Source organism: Thrips palmi, unplaced genomic scaffold, assembly GCF_012932325.1.
Source record: "Thrips palmi isolate BJ-2018 unplaced genomic scaffold, TpBJ-2018v1 HiC_scaffold_15, whole genome shotgun sequence".
NCBI lineage: Eukaryota > Metazoa > Arthropoda > Insecta > Thysanoptera > Thripidae > Thrips > Thrips palmi.
This window is the reverse complement of record NW_023144624.1, coordinates 1857383-1876753: the sequence shown is the minus strand read 5'-3', so window position 1 is coordinate 1876753 and position 19371 is coordinate 1857383. Positions and strand designations below refer to the sequence as shown.

General features: G+C 66.3%; 1 protein-coding gene across 1 annotated transcript in view; it reads left to right on the top strand.

Moving 5' to 3' along the window:
- Positions 1-19371, top strand: part of LOC117641048 (protein sickie-like) — a 53787-nt gene that overhangs the window by 18492 nt on the left and 15924 nt on the right. The window contains exons 7-10 of the mRNA XM_034378146.1: positions 127-445; positions 525-837; positions 924-1039; positions 1133-1284. Of these exons, the coding sequence (XP_034234037.1) occupies positions 127-445; positions 525-837; positions 924-1039; positions 1133-1284 (900 nt within the window). The remainder of the gene's footprint in view (positions 1-126; positions 446-524; positions 838-923; positions 1040-1132; positions 1285-19371) is intronic.

Genomic DNA, 19371 nt, shown 5'->3' with positions numbered 1-19371 from the left:
CCGCCCAGCTTCGGCTACGTGAAGCGGCCCACGAGCGCGGGGCCGGGCGGCGGCAAGGGCGAGGCGCGGACGGCGCAGGTGTCCGCCGTGCCGCGCACCAAGCTCAAGGTGTCCGGCGGCACGCAGACCTGCACCAGCGACTACAAGTCGTACTCGCTGACGGGCCCCGCCGCCAGCCAGCTGTCGCAGAGCGTGCGCGACCGCCTGATGCAGGGGTCGCACTCGCTGCCCAGGAACGCGTCGGGCGCCAGCGCGGCCCACGAGTACACGCTGCCGCACCGGCCGTACCGGCCCAGCGACGGCTCGCTGTCCGACTCCAACTACACGGACGCGTACTACAACAACAGCCCCTACGGCTCGTGGCTGCGGCACAGCGCGCACGGCGGCAGCACCTCGGCCACGGCCTACACCGCCTCGCTGCCCACGCGCTCCAACAAGTACGAAGGTGAGTCTGCAGCCCCAGGGACTGGTTCACGTTGAACGTTGCAGTGTTGTGCACGGTGCCTGACGTCGTTTCTCCGCAGCCGGCATGTCCGAGGCGGACAGCATGGAGTCGCTGAGCTCGCTGCCCGCGCTGCAGCAGCACCGCGCCAGCCTCACGCACCCGCGGCTGCAGTCGGCGCGCCTCAACCGCAGCAACAGCATCCGCTCCACCAAGTCCGAGAAGATGTACCAGGACATGCTGAGCTCCACGGGGCTGGGCGGGCTGGGCTCGAGCGCCAGCATGAGCGGCCTGCCGGGGCTGCAGGGCATGTCGGGGCTGCAGCCCATGCCGCACCACCACTCGTCGCAGCCCACCAGCCCCACCGCGGGCCAGCTCGCGCAGGGCGCGTCCAGGTACGGACAGGCGGCTGTCTCGGTGGCCTTGGCCTCGACGATGCGCTCCGCACGGGTTGCTCTTATCACTTCTTTCCCGGCGGCAGGTTCAACTACCCGGGCATGTCCTCCATCTCCTCGTCGGCGTCGAGCCACGGCATCAGCCGCAACAGCATGTCGCCGTACTCGGGCATGATGAAGATCAACAACAAGGACGACGACGGTAAGTCTGACAAGCAGGCCACTCATCACGCGGTACACTGAAATTCACAGCTTTTTTTCCCGTTGAAAATAATATTATCATTTTCCCTTGCAGTGCACGGGTCTTCGGTGAGCCTGGTGTCCACGGCGTCCTCGCTGTACAGCACCCCGGAGGAGAAGCAGGCCCACGAGATCCGCAAGCTGCGCAAGGAGCTGGGCGAGGCGCAGGAGAAGGTCCACACCCTCACCAGCCAGCTGTCCACAAACGTGAGTAGTCCCCGGGAAGGCAGTCGTCGTCCTCGTTCTCGCCCCGGTCACACATCTCCTTTGCGTCCGATTCCACGGCGACGTCGTGCGGAATCCGCGTTGCGAATGCAAAACACGGCGGCGCCGTGTCCCACGCCGTCCCTTCGCACTGCGTCCGTGTGTTCGTGTGTGCGGGGTTTGCTTCGTGCCTCTCGCGTAACGCGTTCGGAATACGAGTTGGCGCGTCGGACACGCCTCAGTTTATTCAGCCACTTGGTATTGCTGCGAGGTTCTTTCCGAGAGAAAGGCTCTTCCCCAAAACACACCTCGCACGCCCTTTGCTGCGGAGAGTCCTCACCGAGGGCTGAGTTGGCTGTGCGGTGGAGTCACCCGATACCCGTCCTCAGCCTCGTCGTGAAGTGGCGTCGCGACGTGGCACTCGGTGCGCGGGGCGCGGAGCCGAGTCCTCGGTCGCCACTCGACCCGCCCAACCGCGGTGCGCGACGACGCCCCTCGTGGAGGGCGGCCTGCAGCACCTCGAGTGGGACGTGCTCTCCGAGCCGGCGGGCGCTCTCCTTCCCTTGTCATCCCCTCTCCTCACCACAGCGCGCTGTCTCCTCACTCTCCGCGACTCTCCGCCAGCTCCCCCGTCTGTTTGACGACGCGTGGAGCACGGCGTTGATGATGTGTCTGCTACCCAGCGCCGACGTGCCTCGGGCCTGATTTGGCATAACAGTGTGCCTCGCAGGGCGCATCGTTTGTACCGCCTCGCTGCAATTTCACCCGCATACGAATCGACAAGTTGTCGAATATGTCGAAAATTCCAATAGTGTTGCCTTTGGACAGCCACTGCGTCCAATCAAGCTCCTTGAACCTCCTTCAGCGTCTCAGTATTCTTGAGACCCTTCTTCCTGCTTCAGGAATGCGAGTGCCACGACTGGTTTGGGAGCAGAGCCCTCGCAAAATTGGTCAATAAGTGATTAAATCTCTGAAAGTAGCGATTTTTGGTGACTTTGGGCGTTGACTGCGTCCAATCTGGCTGTGGTCGCAAAGACCTACCTCAACGTCCTAGTGATCTTTAGACCCCACTCTTTCACACTGTCAACGCGCATGGGTGCGACAGGGCCGGGCAGGGCAGGCAGTGCAAGGGGTAGCGCGGTCGGCGTCTCCGCGGCGAGGGGTATCGCCGCGCCGCGCCGTTCCCGTGGGGTGTGGTGTGGCGCGGCCGCGGTGTGGGCCGGCGCGGCGATACCCCTCGCGCTCCATCGTCGCCGCCACCTTGCCTCCGCAGCGTTCGCGCCTCGCCTGCCGGTGTGAGTTTTGGTCCGTTTTACGACCAGGCTCGCTGCTTGGAGACTTGGAGGCGTGAACCGCGCCTCGTGGTCAACGCAGTCAACACGCCGCGCCCGTGCCGTGCCGTGCCGTGCCGCCACTAGAGCGGCCCGCAGCACGCGCTACTCGCTACACGCGCCGCGCCGGTACAATGAGCGCTTTGTGCGGCCTGGCTGGCGCCTCCACTATAGGACTCTAGCGCGGCTGCTTGCGGTTTAGCCGGCTGCCTTCGGGCGGGGCGGCGCGGCCCGGGCGTCTGTTTGCTATTCGGGTCGCGGGGCATATGCAGCGCCGCGTTCTTCTATGGCGTGTTCCTGACGCGCCGCCGGCAGCTGTGGCGCGGCACGGCGGGCACGGCCTCCAAGGTCGCGCCGCGGTCCTTGTCGGATTGACGGGCTCCGGGATGAGGGACTTGAGGGACTGGCTGAGGCGGCTGAGGTCACCGCCTTGATCCTCTCCGTCAATGGGGCCCGGCGATCGCCCCCCTCCCTTCCCCCGGCCAGAGCCCCCGCCACGGCCCGGCTAGGCCACCCGCGCAGGGCGCCGCCTCGGCGGGCTGCCTACCTCGCCGATGGCAGGGGTCCGGCGAGGCGAGGCGCGCCCCGCGGCCTCCGAGCGTGAGGCCGCCGCCGTCCGTCTGAGCCGGTGGCAGCCGATGGCCGCGCCGAGCGCCATTCCTGGAACACAATGCGGCGGCCGATGCAGGCCGTGCAGAACATGCAGGCCAGGGCTGCGGCGCGCGCCTCGGCCACGCCGCACGCGCTGAGTCGATGCAGCACGGCAAGCCAGCACTGCCGAGATAGAGACGGGTAGAAAGAGATTTTTAAAGAAAAACCTTCCACTTCCGCTGTCTGTCTGTCCGTCTGTCCGGCCGGCTCATCCGGCCCTCCTCCGCTGTGGACTCATTCAGCTCGTTGCCCGGGGCCAGGCATTAGTCTGGTGCATTCCAGCGGCTCGGCCTGGAGGCCTGGAGGCCTGGAGACTCCAGTGCTCCAGTCCCACGACCCGACCGGACAGCCTCTATCGGGAACCACACTCCATCGTTTTCCGTTTTTCTCATTCCTTATTAGAAGAGTGCTGACTCAATCGCCTTTGAACCGGGCGCTAGCTCCTCTTGCCTCTCCCCGCCAAGGTCGCGTGGAGGATGAAGAGGTACCTAGCTCATTCGGACGAGTCGTTTCGTCGCTCTGTCTCTGTCGCACTCGTGGGGCGTTCCGTTGGTGTGCGACAGAGACAGCTCGTCTCTTCGGATGGCTCGACTGGCCCGCGGCCTAACGCGGCCTAACGCGCTCTTCGCGGCGTGATGGACTGGATGGACTCGCGTGCCCGTCGGCCCCTGCCCGCCGTGCCGCGCCTCCCGCCTTGCCGCCTCGCCGCCTTGAACTTGGACACGGCGCCAGGCCCTGTCTCTCTCGCACCCCACGGGATGCCCGACGAGTGTGACAGAGACGGAGAACCCCACTCGGAGTCAGTCCGCGGGCCGCGCAACATCTCCAATTTCCCCACAGCGCTCCGCCGGCCCGGCGGCGTCGGGGTTTCGGCGGCTTGCGCGGCCTTGCCTTGCGCGCCGTCCCTGAAAAATCGGCGAAATGGGTGCGTGTCGGGACGAGCGCCCGGTGCAGCGGGCCGCGCAATCCTATCGAGGGGAGGGGCACTTCTGAAACGTTTGCACTCGCCCTCGTCAAATTTGGAACAATTTTCAAGAGAAAATTGATCTAATTTTGTTTTATTTTTTTCCACGTTTGTGATTTTTCTCGTTGACTTGGGCTGTGCGTTGCTTCCCTCTCCGTCGCGGTGCAGCCAACGCATGCACCGATCGCATCCGATGCGCCGTGCACCACCCATTGTGCCCCGGATCGCTTCCGGTGTGGGGGGCGGGGCGGGGCGGGCGGGGCGGGGCGGGGCGGGGCGGGCGGGGCGGGGCGGGCCAGCAGGATCACACCTCCCCGGTGCCCGCATGGAAATTCCGCGCGCTCACCGGCGTCACGGTGGCGTGTGCCCACAGTGTGCCTCGCAGCAGTTTCTTTCCGAGCAGCGCGCCCCGTCGCTCTGTCTCTCTCGCGCCACCCGGTGCGTCACTCGAGTGCGAGAGAGACGCGAGAGGCCCTGTTCGGAATCTCTGTCCGCGCCTAGGGCCAAGGGCCGCGCCCGCTGGCGCGCCGTTTGCCCCGGGCCGTTTGGGCTCGACAGGTGTCACGCCGGCGTGCCGTCGCGCGGCCTCACGCGACCTCGCGGCCGCGACGCGGCGCATCGCAGCGCGCAAAAGTTTACGACGGCGAAGACGGCGACACGCAAACAAACGACGGGCGTTGAGCGTTTCCGGGCGAGGAGTCGGCCCGCCCGCGCACCGCGCCGCGCCGCGCACCGCCGTGCCCAGATTTGGAACACGTGCGCGACTTGTTGGCTTTTACGAGCGGTAACGCCCCCGGCGGAGTGGCTGGCTGCTGCGCTGCTGCAGGCTGGGGCCGAACAGTGTGCTCTCGCCGCCCCGTCTCTCTCGCACTCCAGGGGCGGCCCGTAGGGCTGCGAGAGAGACAGAGACAGAGCAACGGAAAGCACTGTTCGTTCGGCCGCTCAGCCTGCGCCGGGCCAGTGAACTTGCCCTCGCACTCTCGCACGCGTGGGAAGCCTTGCGTTATTGCAGTGCACACTCCGCGCACATCGCGCGCTGCGTGTCGCGCGCCGTGTTGCTGCACGGCCCGGCACGGCACGGCACGGCACGGCACGGCACGGCCCGGCACGGCACGGCACGGCACGGCCCGGCACGGCACGGCACGGCCGGCACGGCACGGCACGGCACGGCACGGCACGGCACGGCACGGCACGGCACGGCACGGCACGGCCGGCACGGCACGGCACGGCACGGCACGGCACGGCACGGCACGGCACGGCACGGCACGGCACGGCACGGCACGGCACGGCACGGCACGGCACGGCACGGCACGGCACGGCACGGCACGGCACGGCCGGCACGGCACGGCACGGCACGGCCTCGGCACGGCACGGCACGGCACGGCACGGCACGGCACGGCCAAAGGCACGGCACGGCACGGCACGGCACGGCACGGCACGCCGGCACGGCACGGCCGGCCCCGGCACGGGGCACCACGGCACGGCACGGCACGGCACGGCACGGCACGGCCGCAACTTGTGCAGCCGAGGGTGACTTGCAGTGGCGTGCCCAATGAGCCACACGCCGACCGCATCGACTGCCGGTGCCGCTCAGACGCTCGCTTAGAAATCGCTCTGAGCAGTATTCACGAGTTGCCATATTTTTTTTTTTGAAGCGGTTGTTATCAAAGGCAGCCATCTGCTCCTCGTTGGAAGGTATGGGCCGCGTTGGCCTTGGGGTGTGCCTTTTTCTGCGCTAGATCGCACTGCGAGCGGCGGACAGACGGACAGGCATACAGACAGACAGACAGACAGGCACACTGGCCGCATGAAGAAAGAGACAAGCGGGTCGGGCTCAGCGCTGTGTGGGCAAGACACTCGATATTTATTACTCGATTGCAATCGCCAAGTGGTAAATGTATTAATAATTATACACCTCCTCTATGGGACGGTTCTCTCGGAGTAGACAAAGTCTGAATTATCGCTGCTTAGATGTGTCCCGAGGTGCACTGCTTTTGTGATCACCGTGTGTTCTCTTGTCACTAATAAAGTTGTCTCTCTTTCTTTTTCTAGGTGAGTACAACCAATGGCGCCGCCTAGTTGTCACATCGTGGTGGTGAGTCCCTTATCAATGGTTTTTCTGTTCCGCCACTGTACGGCGAACAGTAGTTTCATTTCCCCTCCAAATCCCCCCTCTCGAGCAATTCTCCTTTCACGAAGTCCACACCCTCGGAAAACACTGGACTGACTCATCGATCAACGTAGGCCTCGTTGGTGTTGTTGTTTTTGTTCTGTCGCCGTGTTTGCCAGTTTGATACGTTTGCAGAGCAGGTCACGGAGCGGGTTCCAGCGCGACGCCACTTCTCAACAAGATATCGTGTTGTCGTCCGTTTTTTCAGCTCCTTTTCTTTCTTTCTTCCTTTTTTTCTGGATCCCGGCGCGTGCATCGAACCACACCACCACACCCGGAACGCACGGTGGCCGTCAAAACCTTGATGGGCTGCCCGGGCGAGATAAAGGCCCGGCGCTTGGTGGGCTTGACGCTGGCCCGGCCGGCCGCCACCATTCCCCATTCCAGGCCCGTGTCAGCGGTATCGCTCTATGGGAAAGAGACAACGCGTCCGCGGCGAGGCGAACAAGGGTCCCGGCCCGAGGCGCTGTCGTCGCTCTGCCTCTCTCGCACCCGTGCGGCACCCTACAGGGCTGCGGGAGAGGCAGCGGCGGAGCGCTGCTTTTGGAGCCGTTCTGCAGGCGACGCTACTCCGCGCGCGAGGTCCTGTCAGCGCACCGCACAGCGCACCCTCGGGACTGGACCCCGTCACCCCATCGCGAGGGGTATCGACACGTTCGCCCCGACAACGTTCTCCCGCCGCCGCACAGTGGGCCAGAAGACCGGTGGAGGCGGTCAAAATCAACGACGCGCTTTGACCTCCAGAGTCGCTAAATGGGACTCGAACCGAACGTGTGACCCCATCAATGGATTGCTCTCCGCAAGAGGAATTCATTGCTGGGGTCGCACATTCGGTTCGAGTCCCAGTTTGCGGTTCTGGAGCTCAAAACGCGTCGGGGATTTTGACCGGCCTGGCCCACTGTGCGGCGCCGGTAGAAAATTCGACCCCGTCGCGTTTCCCCGCTTATCGTCAGTTTTCTAGAGTTCCCTCCCGAAAGTAGTGGAGCTGCTCAGACGAACGAGGCGAGAGTATCGTGGAGATAAAGGTTGTCACATTTATTGATAACGGGGTGGGCTCATCTCATGCTGCGTTTGCACCACGGCGGCCTCTGGCTGCCTCTCTTGTTTTCGGGGGTCCACGGACGACGCCACGCCGAGCAGCGCGACGCAGAGCGATCTCTCGACGGAATCGTAGTTTTCGTCGGCGGCTTTCTCGATAGTGCAGTGTGGTGTCGCAACGGCGCTCCGAGGCGGGGACGCCGCGGGGCTCGGCTCGTATGCATACCGATGGGGTCAAAAAGACAATCCGCGCTTATCTGCCTCTCCTCCTCAAAGGTGAGCCGAGAACACGTCTTTTTGCCGGCGACTGTACGTAATTGACTCGCAGTGAATGATGACGACCCAGCAGACTGATGCCGAGAGTCGTTTTCGTCGTTCTGTCGCTTTCGCACCTGTACGGGACGCCGCGTGAGTGCGAGGGAGACAGAGCGACGAAAACGACTCTCGGAATCAGTCTGCAGTGAAGGAAACGCGGCAAACGGCCTCATCAGTGCGGCGCGGTGTGTTTGGTTGACGAGCTGCACATGCACCTGCGGGCGACTGTTTGTGTGCGTGTGTGTGTGTGTGCAGTGCCCCTGCTGCACCGTGCACGCGCTGCCTTCCCAGGGGCGTAACCCCCAGCTCCCCCTCCACCGCAGTGTTTTGAACCGCCGCGGCGCGGAGCCGCTGGCTGGCGGTGTAGCGGCGTAGCCGAGCGAGCCAGCCAGTCAGTACATGCCCGGCACCCGCAGAGCGCGCACCGTGTCCGCCTCCCCCGCCGCGCTCGGCCGCTCGTCGGCCCCCGTCCCCGCGACGACGCCGTGGTGCACCGAGCCGCCCCCGCGGCCCGCGCGTCAGCGGCAGTGGTCGCCAGGATTACCAGTGCGGCTGCAGACGCCAGTGCTGTTACGCCCAGTGTGTGTGTGTGTTGAGAGAGAGGGTGTACGCGTGTGTGGGTGTGAGGCCGTCGCCGAAGAGACTCTCCTTCCAAGAGAACTCGCACCGTAACGTATGCATCGACAGAGTGGCGGCAGTCCTTCTGGCCGCAGCAGCCTCTGCTCGCCGACTCGGATACTTCCTCCTCGGGCTGAGTGTGTGTTGGTGCGGTGCGTGCCCCTCGGCCCTCGGCCCTCGGGGGCGCGTTGCTGCGCGTCGCGGGGAAAGCTCCGCGCCGCCTCGCGGACAGGTGACCTGGCTGCGCCTGGCTGGAGGTGCTGTTGTTGGCGTGCAGCTTCGCCAGCACCGCGGCCTGCGGAATACCGCCTCGATCGCGTGGAAGTGGCTGCAAGACGCCGAGCGCTTTTTTGCCTGGCCGCAACGGCGTTGTACCATTGTGCGAGTGAGACAGACAGTTAGACAGACAGACAGACAGACAGACAGACAGACAGACAGACAGACAGACAGACAGACAGACAGACAGACAGACAGACAGGCAGACGGACAGGCCGCGACGTGGATTGCAGCACGATGACGGCGGCCTGTACCGCGGCCCGCCGCACACGCACGAGACGCGCAAAAAGATGAAAAAGTGGCCGGCGGCGGGGGGATTCGAACCCACGGCGCCCTAACGACCAGGGAATTACCACGCTCGGTGCGCGCACTGCTGGGCGCACTGCTCGGCGCACTGCGCGGGCCGGGCCGGGGCCTCCGCGTGTTGATTAGCCCTGATTGCAGCCCTGAAATCGGCCGGCAAAATGACGAGCAGGGAAACAGGGGAAAGGGGGGGGGGGGTCGCTCATTTGTGTTGCCTACTCGGCCGCCGGCAGGCTGCTTCCGAACTTTCGTCGCGCTGTCTCTCTCGCTCTCGTGGGACGTGAGCGCGGGTGCGAGAGAGACAGCGCCGTTTCGGAATCACTCTGCAGCACTGGCCGTGTTTCGGACGCGCCCTGGACCGGTAATTATACGCGGCCGGACTAGACTCGATTGGGGGGGGGAGGGGGGGCAGTCCAGAGCGCAGACTGCTCGCTATCTGAAGGGCCGAGGCGGTGTCTGGCTTCATCTAGCTCTGGCTGCTGCACTGCAAGCTGCAGGCTGTGGCAGGCTGTGGCAGCGACCCCGTTTTCCTATGGTGGAGTTCCGTCCCGCCGATTCGATTCGCCTGCCGTGCGTTATTTTCTGTTTCTTACTTCCACTCGGGCGGTATGCAAAATAGGTTCATCCCATTGAGCTAGCCAAGCCGCGGCGATGGCATCGGAACCCGTTTGCCGGCGGCACGGCGGACTCGGCGCCTTTGGGAATACATTTTCTGCCCGGTTTCCGGACGGAGACTCACCTACATTCTCGTTTGGATCGCTTTTTCGAAGTGATTTCGCAGCAGGCGGCCGGCTGGCGGTTGGCGGTTGGCGCGCGCGGTGCGGGCGACTCCATCGAGACACCTGCTGCTACCTGCTGCTGCTGTCGTTCGGTGAATCGGCGGAAATTCTGTTGAACGGAACGCGAGCGTGTCCTGTCCGTGGAGCGGAGGAGCGGAGCCCAGGCTGACTCCATCGCTCTGTCTCTCTCGCACCTTTACGGGACGCCGCGTGAGTGCGAGAGGGACAGCGACGCAAACGACTCTCGGAGTCAGTCCGCTGATGACGAAGGCGTCGCACGTCGCACGCGAGCGGGAAGAGGGAGTGCCCGTGTGGAGCCAGAGCCGCCTTTCCCGCGAAAAGGCTAATTTGCCTCTCGATTTAAATGCCTCGGCTCGGCGCGCTAACCACGGCCCGGCGTGATCTCATCTGGGAGAGGAAAAGGAGGGGGGCGTAAACAATACGCACGCACTCCACGCCCCGCCCCGCCCCGCCCCGCCCCGGACCACGCCCCCGCGGGTGCCAACAACTTTTAAAACGAGTAAGCGCCTCGTTGACGCCGTCCGTCTGTTGGCTGCCTGCCTGCCGCCGTGCTGGTGGCTCGGCTGCTGGCTGGAGGCGGAACTAGACGAGGACAAATTGAGAGTTGAAGCTCACTCTCTCACACACGCGGAGGGCGCCCGAGGCCACGACACGGGGCAGGCCATGCGGGCCGATACGGGCATCAGAGCAAACTCCGAGACTAGAAGTCGTTGCTGGCAATTACAACGGCGGGCCGCCCCGCCCCGCCCCGCGCCGAACTAGAGTGCAGTGCGTTTGCGTTATCGCGCTGGGAGGCGGCCAACAAGTGTGCCAGGCTGCCTAGCACTGCCCAGCACTGCCTCGAGGCTCTTGAGGCGCCGTGTGGACCCGCGGCACACTGCTGATGCCATCACGGCCTGCACACGCCGATTCCGAACGGGGCGTTTCGTGGCGCTGTCTCTCTCGCACGCACGCGGCGTTCCGCAGGAGTGCGAGAGAGACAGCGCGACGAGTGGTGCTATTGTTCGGAACCGTCGTCGGCCTGCTGCATGCGCCGCGCTCGGCCGCGCCGATCGTGACTCGCCTTAAAGCCCTTGTGGCCTTTTTCCTTGGCGTTGGGCCCATCGGCCCATCGGCGCATTGGGACCTCGCCGACGAGCGGGGCAGCGGGGCTGGCTTGGCGTCGTCAAGACGCGGTGCTTGTTGTTGCGTGCGATTCGGCCACTTTGAGGCGGACGGCCACACGGCCGTGGCGCGGCCCGGTCACGGAGGCCGTCTCCGCTGCCTGCCGCCTGGCTGCTGCGCGAGCGGCGAGCGGCGTATCCTTGGCGGGATCACGGCCAACTGGACCAGGGCGGCCGGGCCGCGGCGAGGACCGGTCGCATCGCGCGGACAGGCGGGCAGAAGCGCGCATCTGGCGGCGACGCGGCCAAAAGTTACGGCGTTTCGCCGCCGGGCCTCCGGGCGCTCGCATCGCGTCGCGTCGCCCCGTCGCCGCGATGACGTCTGTCTGCCTGGATGACGGGCGCAGTCCCTGCAGCGCCCTGCATCCCGAACATGGCTCTGTCTCGGTGCGAGAGAGACAGCCCGCCGGCACTGCTGGCGCCCCTTGGCCTGTGGAGGACCCCCGCCGTCACTGGAAACAGGGAAACCCGCGGCGAGGCACCGTAAAAACGGCGGACCTGTTCGTAGGCTCGGTCGCTCCCCGCCCGGGTGATTGGGGCTCGGCCAATAATTGATGGATCAATTGATCGGGTACTGTACGAACCGCCTTTTTCGCCGCTTGTCTTTTTTGGCGTGTGCCACACCCCGCCCCGATGCCTGGCCGAGGGAAACGGTAGACGAGACGCTAGGGCCGACGCCGGCCGACGCCGTGTCCGCAGCGCGCCGCGCCCCGCTCCCCGCGGGCAAGTGCTTCCCCGTAAAAGGGGCGACATCGGCCGGCCTGCAGGCCCATTCCGGACGCCGCTTTTGACGCGCTGTCTCTCTCGCACTCGCGGGGCGTTCCCTCGGGTGCGGTGGAGACAGCGGCGGAACGGTGTTCGGAACCAAACCGCTTGGTGGCGCCGTCCCGGCCGTCCCGGGACCGGGTCGGCCTTGGCGGGGCCTTGGGGGAGTGCCGCCGACAGAGCCTTATCGCGGAAAGGGCAGCCGTCGCGGTGCGTCGCGGTGCGTCGCGGCCCCGGGAGGTACACCACCTCGCCGTCGGCCGTCGGCCTCGACTTTTACCAGCGACAACGCAAACGGCTCCTCAATCTATGTTTTCCTTCTCCTTTTTTCTGTCGCGTGGCTCGATTGATACCTGGCCGGCCTGCTGGACTCCGGTCCGAGCCGAGCGACAGCGCGTATCGGGTTGCGGCGTTGCTGGCCTATCTGTGCCTTGTCGCGAGTTTAATACGGCCGTCGCGGTGATGCGAGGCGAGGCGCGGACCCCGGGCGGCGAGGCGCGCGCCCGGCCAACCTTTCGCGGGTGTTAGACGGCCTCCAACGGCAACGGCCACCAACGGGCACCCGGAGCCAGTGCTGCAGGATGATCCGAACCGCGCTCGCTGTCTCTCTCGCACGCCTGCAGAATGCGGAAGAGAGAAAGACAGAGCACTGTTCGGAATCATCCTGGCCGGTGCACTATGCAGATGGGCAGGGCGGGACAGGCCGGCGAGGGCGCGACCCGCACGCGGCGTCGGGTTTCCATGAGCGCCTCCAGAACAAATCCCGCTGGCGGACAAGAAGCAAGCAGCAAGCAGCACACCGTGCAGGCCGCGGAGGCCCAGCCCAGCTCGTGCCCCCCGCGAGGCCGCCGCCGTGGGTGCTGGCACTGCCTGGCACCTGACTGACTCCGAGAGTCGTTTGTCCCTCTCGCACTCGCGGGGCGTTCCGTGTAGATGCGAGAGAGACAGCGCGACGCAGAGGACTCTCGGAGTCAGTCTGCTGCCGCGATGTTATCGCCCAGCCAAGCACTATTTCGCCCCTCTTAATGGCGCTAGTCGCCGTTGCGTTTCTCTCTCTTTTTGCCTCTCTTTTTGGCGCGCGGTGACACTAATGCGAGTCACGGCTGAGGTATCCCCGCGGTAACGCGATTACCGCCCCGCCAGTGCCGCCAGGACGTCGCGCCGGGACGGGGCGGGACTTTGGCGACGCAGGCCGACACGGACGTCTAGCCAGCCGAGTGGTGCCGAAGGAGTCTGTCTTTGTCGAACCCCTACGGAGTGCGCCGTGAGTGCGACGGGGACGGAGCGTCGGAGTCAGTGGGCTGGCGGCTCGGCTGGCGGCGCGACGCGCGATCGGCTTGGGGTGTCGACAACTGGCTCAGCGCCGGTGCAGTGGACGCGGCCGGCGTGGCGGGGCGGGGCGTGGCGGGGCGGGGCGGGGTGGCCCTGGAAGCTCTTTGACGCGCCGCTTTGTGTGCTGCAGCCGCAGGCCGTAGTGACGGACGGCCGCCTTTTTTGAGGTCCCCGTCGGGAAAGGAAGTACGCCGCGGCCTTGCGACGCCTTGCGCCACGTGAGCTGCTACCGGCGGGGACCGGCGGCACTAGAAGAAGCGCGTAATGAAGATGCATGGAGGCCTGGAGGGTCTTGGAGGGGGCGGTCGTGCGGCGGCGCGGCGCAGCGCGTCGTTTGGGACGGGAAGCTGGAGTTATTACGCTGCCACCTCCGGACCGCGGCCGCGGCCACTCACTACACCGCCACGCTGCCGTGCTGCGCCGTGCTGCGCCCTGCTCCGTGCTGCTGGAGGCGACCGCGGCGTGGCGCCCAACGGGACGAGGCGGTCGGGCGGGGGATCGGCCACGCCCCCGAGGGCCGAGGGCCGCCGAGGGCCGCCGAGCGAGATGACGGTTCGTTCTCGCCCTGCAGGCTGCCGTGCTGGCTGCCCTGGTCTGGCCGAGTCTAGCCTCCTATCCCAGCGGCACCGCGTCGGCGGCCAAGTCGTCGAACAATCAATGAGCGAGTCGTTATCGCATCGCTCGGCGCGGTGGCGCGGTGCGTGCGCGTTGGCTCGGCGGCGCGTGGAGCAGCCCGTCGACGACGCCCTGCCGGGCCGGGGCAGCCAGGACCCTGCAGGACCGCCCCGCCGCCTCGTCGTAACTTTTGCCATAAAGCGCGTCTATTTCAGGGCGAGCTCCTAGGCGGGGAGGGCGGCGCCCCGACCGGGCCGGCTCGGCTCCGCGGCATGCGGTGCGGGCACTTTTAATTACTGCACTCCTTGAAGGAGCGCGCGGTCCGCTGCTGCTGTCCAGCGGGCCGCTTGCGTTCGCCGGGCTCGACAAGCAGGCCCTGCTCCTCTTGACGGCAGCGCCGGCTTGCAGCTTGCAGGCCGGTTCTGGGTGAGAGGTCTCTCCCTCTCTCGCACTCATGGGGCTGCCGGACGGGTGCGAGAGAGACAGGCCGACTATCCCCGCTCGGCTTGCTGTCGACCGCGGCGCGTGGCGGCGTGGCGGCGGCCTTTATCACGCGTAGCATTCCGGGGCAGGAACGCGCCGCCTTCGTCAGCCACCGCCGTATTTTTAAAAGCAGAAACGCCGCGGGCCGCTCGCTCCTACACCAGCAGGCCCGGCACGCCGCGGCCCGCTTCGTGTCGGCCACTGCAGCTCACACGGCGACGCACGCGGCACCGCGCGGCACGCATGCAGGCGGGCCGGCAGTGCCACTGCAATGAATATCGCTGTCAAATAATTGCGGCTTCCATGCAAATCTGGGGAGGGGTCCCCGTTGGTTCCCGCCGGTCCCCGCCGGTCCCCGTCCCCGCGCGACGGCTTAATTCGCGTTATTACAAACAAGTTATCACCGCCACGTCGCGGCGATGTGTGCCGAGGAGTGTTTTACGACGCGGACGGGGAGGGGGGGGGGAGGGGCGGGCAAGGCAGGGGGCACTGCAGTGTAATGTGTTTGTGCTGCAGCGGGGCCTGCTGAGTGATTTCCCCGTCTGGCGGTGGCGGCGACGCCGGCCCGGGCCAAAATAAATGGAGACGGACAGCGACGGCTCGGTGTCGCCACCACAAAGGTCGTGGTCCTCCTCGTCGTCGTGCTCCAGACTGATTCCGAGGGAGTGTCTTCGCTCTGCCTCCCTCGCTCTCACGGGGAGTCCCGCACAGGTGCGAGGGAGACAACACGACGAGGACGACTCTCGGAATGCAGGCGCGGCACCGCGCGGCACGCGGATGGGGAGGACTCGTTAGATCGGACCCCCCGCGGAGCGTGGCGACGTCGCGACCAGAGAGGACGAGGACGCCGTCGGGAATTAGCCATTCGTGCCGCGGCGCCCCACTGCAGTGCCGTGGCATGGCAGTGCACTGGCGGAGGAGGGGGAGGGGGAATGACACTCGAACTCTCTAATGGCGCCATTATATCGCCAGCTTTGTGTGTCCGATTCGGGAAGTCGCGGCGGCGTCGTGGAGCCGAATCGCGCACGACCTCGAGTCTGCCACGGCGGACGACGGCCGGGCCGGGCTCTTGGTTCGGCCTGCGCGGTCCGGGACGAGACGGCCTGTCCGAAACGGCGGTCCGCATGGCCGGCTGCCGGCTCAGTGCGCGGTGCACGCTGCAGGCTGCTGAGTTCGCTGCCCGCACCGCCAGTCCCGATCCCGATGCACTCCCTGGGCTGGAGCTGGAGCTGGAGCCCGGCCGAGCCGAACCGAGCCGAGCCGAGCCAGCCGCGAGCCCGAACCGCAAATGCACAAAGGTGCGTTGACCGCGCCGAGCCGGGGCGTGACGAGCCGGACCGAGCCGAGCCGAATCAAGTGGAGCGAGGCCGAGCCGAGCCGGGCCGCGGGGCCGTATCCGCGACGTTGTATACGAGGCGGCGCGACGCGCTGCTGCAGTACATGACCGGCCTAACCCTCTACGAAAGGACGTTGGTCCCGCATGGAGGCTAGCGGAACGCCGTGTGGTGTGTGTGTGTGCGTGAGTGTCAGCCGCCGATGTATCGTTTGACCATCGGGCATACACACCGTGCGAAAGCATGCCGCTGCCGCGGTCCCGGAGGCCGCCTGCGCGGTAGGCAGGCTCGCGGCACGTGCGTCGCGCGGGTTGGCCTACCCGCCGGGCTGCTGTCGCGGCCTCGACCTGTACTGCCTCGGCGTGCCGCGGCGTGCTGCGGCAGGCCTTTGTTGTCGTTGCCCAACGCGGCGCGGCGCGGTCCGCTGGGCTGGAAGGGAAAAGTGCCAAGAAAGCGGCGTTACGTCGTGTCGCCCTGCTCCGCCTGCTTGGCCGCGGCCACCGCAAGAAGGCGCCGCAGCACCGCGCAGCACCGCGATGTGGGTCGGGTCTTATGGCTCGGACTCGCGACGCGAACCGTCTCGCCAATCGCTTCGGTTTAATGCGGAGTGCGGAGCGGCACCGCGGTCGGCTTTGGAACGCGTTTCCAGCCGCGGCGCGCTGGCCGGCCGGCCCGACGGCCACTCGGCCGCTTAGCCAGTCAGCCCATTACCATCGAGTGGGATAATTATGATGATTATTATGATTATTGGCGATCCCCGGGGATCCCCCGCGTTCAGCTCTCCGCCCGCCCTTTCCGTGTTGACACCGACGCATCGACGGCCGGGAAAGTATTTCGGGGCTTTGGGGCCAGACGGGCCGCGCCACGCCAGCCTTCCTGTCTTTGGAGGGCTTCCATCGGTCCCATCGGCAACCTCTCGGGCCGGCCGGCGTGGCACACGCAGCGCAAGGCCCCTGCCCCCTTTCCAGAGCCCCGGAAAGGGTTTTTTCGAGTGCAGTGAGGCAACGCCCCGGCGTGCGTCGCTCGGCGTCTCGGTATTTGGAATCAGGTGAAATATGTCGTTATTCGGCCATGGCCGCGGTCCTGGTTTGTGTACGCCGCGGGTTTGTCCAAAAATAACGTGAAAACGGAAGAGGGGAAAAAACGGTGCGACGTGTGTTGTGGGCATGCCGTGGCGACAGGCCGACAGCGAGGCGGATCCGGCGGCATTTCTCACCCCCCCCCCCCCGGCTCTCGAACGCGTCCGCCAGGATGTGAATTATGTCCCCGACACGCGTGTCTATAAATGCGGCGTGGCGCGCTAATCCAGGGCACGCACCGCACGCACGCGGCGGCGGGCCGCCCCCGAAACGACGCTCTGTCTCTCTCGCACTCGCGGTGCGTCCCGCAGGGGCGCGACAGAGACAGAGCGACTTTCCGACTGCAGCCGTGACGGACAATATCCTTGGTGGCTGTGGGCCGTGCCGCCGTGCCGCCGTGCCGCCGCTCTGGTCCGCTCGGCTGCAGCGCGCGTCCGAGTTTTTGCCGGATTCCGCCGCGCGCGTCCGCGTGCGTCCGCGTGCCCTTGGGCCGACCGTTCCCGGCGGCCCTGCTCCGTGGCGGTGCGTTCGTCTGCGACTTGTCCCGTCCAGTCCAGTGACGGGCCGTCGTGTCACGGCCGTGTCACGGCGCTGTCCACCGCGGTGGGCGTGGCGGCGTGGCGAGGCGGGGCGGCCCACACGCCTCGGACGGCCCGTGTGTTTTGTGGCGTCTAGGCGATGGTATCGCGCGGCTAATTGGTGGAGTGGGCTGGCAAGCTGGCAAGCGCTGGCGAGCTCATTCCGGCCGCGGCCCTCTCTCTCGCACCCCTACGGCCGTGCGGGGCGCCCTGCGGCACGCCTTGCGAGTGCGAGAGAGACGGAGCGACGACGCCGTCCGGAAGCAGCCTGCCTGCTCGGGCTGCCCGCCGGTTGATACGCCCGCTGGTTATTGTTGTTAAAAGGCCGGTCGGCCGGCCGGGGCTTCCTCGGCGTCCGGCACCACACTGCCGCAGCACTGCCCGGCCAACTTGACGTGATTCCGGGACTCGAAGCCGAAACACTCCGCGTCCTGGACATGGAGGTCGGCGGCGCGGCGGCGCGGCGGCGCGGCCGAGCGGAGCGGCAAAAGCGGCTCGGATTACAATGGCGCGGCGCGATGCACTTTCTAGGGCAGGATGGATGGACGAGTGCGGCCGGCGACGTGAGTGTGCACACACACGCACACACACACACACCTACACACACACACACACACACACACGCGCGCGCGCGCGCGCGCTACGGGAAGGGTGTGAACGGGTGTGAAGGTTACGGCGCTACGGCTGAAATTTGACGCCTCGCCTCTAACGGACCGACTGCAGTGCCACACGCTGCAGTGGCTTTGATTCGCTTTCATCAGCTCCGGCGACCTCAATATGTGCGCGGCATGGCGTGGCGTGGCAAGGCTGCCCTGCCTCGCCCCGCCTTGCAATGAGACACACGACGACGGCTGCTCGCGGACGACAAGTCGCATGACACGCCCTCTCGTTGGCGACGACGAGGTTGGCGACGCCGAGGTTGGTGACGACGAGGTTGGCGAAGACGAGGTTTATCACCGCCGTTTTCCTTTCGACGGAACCCTTGAATGGGAGGCAGACCGCCAATCGGCCCCCACGAGTTCCACTCAGGCCTCGAAATGGCCAGCTGATGTTGGGGGAGGCTCAGAGCTCCGTGCTCCGCGTCGGTCGCGTTGGCGAACGTGCACTACACGAGGTTGGAGGCACGCACGAGGCGCGAGATGGTCGGCTCCTACAAGTGAGACTGCTCCTGCACTGCACACGGTGTGACTGGTGTGCGCACTCCAGTCGGAGTGTTTGCGCAGCCCACTGGTGTTTGCCGTTCGCTCTATGGCGGCTGGAATTGGTACAGTGTCGGGGCCGTGGGGGCCAACGCCCTGCTGGCTGCCTGCAGGCCTGCGGGGGCGGGGAGGGTAAGGTGCGCGGATTTGCGACTGCTGCCCCGGCGCGATAAGCCAACCCAGCCTGGCCGTTCGAAATGTTCTGTCAGTTGGGACTGCAGCAGGAGCAGGGCGGCGGCAAGGCGAGGCACCCCGCCCCGCCTTGGCCAGGCCTCGGCCGCCTGGGAGTGGCCGTTGCCGCTTTTTCTGGCTCGACTCGACGCGCCCCCTCGCTCCGCTGCCCCGCCCTCGGAAGTCTCGGAAGTGGGCATCTCGTCTCCCTGCGTCGCAGCGCGTCGCAGCGCGTCGCAGCCAGCCGCAGTCAATGGGGAAGGGTTACAAAGGGCGGCAGGGCCGGGCTGCCCGTCGTGTCCCCTGCTCGCCTTGCCTCGCCTTGCCTCGCCCTGCTCCGTTTGTTATCTTAGTTAATTCGGGGAGCGCCGCCCCGCCGCCGCCACCGCCTGTGTTATAGAGTCTGCCTCGCAGCGCTCCCCTCCCACTTCGTCGCCGTCGTCTCGGCCGATAGCACGGCGCGGCCTTTTTATCGGGGTTCCCTCGGCGGCGGCCTGACGCCTGGTTCGCTCTGTCTCTCTCGCACCGTCACGGCGAGCTCCTCGAGTGCGAGAGAGACAGAGCGTCGAGACGGCTGTCTCTTTATACCCCGGTTTTATTTATTTGGGCGAAATTGTCGCGAGTCGCCCGGCCGGCCGGGTCGCTTGCCGGCGTCGTCGTGTTCGCGGAGTCGCCGCGCCGTCCTACGGTTTCCGCTCCAGTTGAGAGACATGGCGGGGCGGGGCGGGGCGGGGCGGGGCGGGGCGCGCCAGATGTTTGTTCCTCGGCGTGAGAGCGCGGCGCGGCGCCGCGGCCGACGCCGGGGAGACGATTGATCTGGGGGCGTCCGTCGCGGGGCGTCGCGGCAAGAAAGCGAGGCAGAGTGCAGAGTGCGGTCGGCGGGCCGGCGAGGCGAAACGAAACGA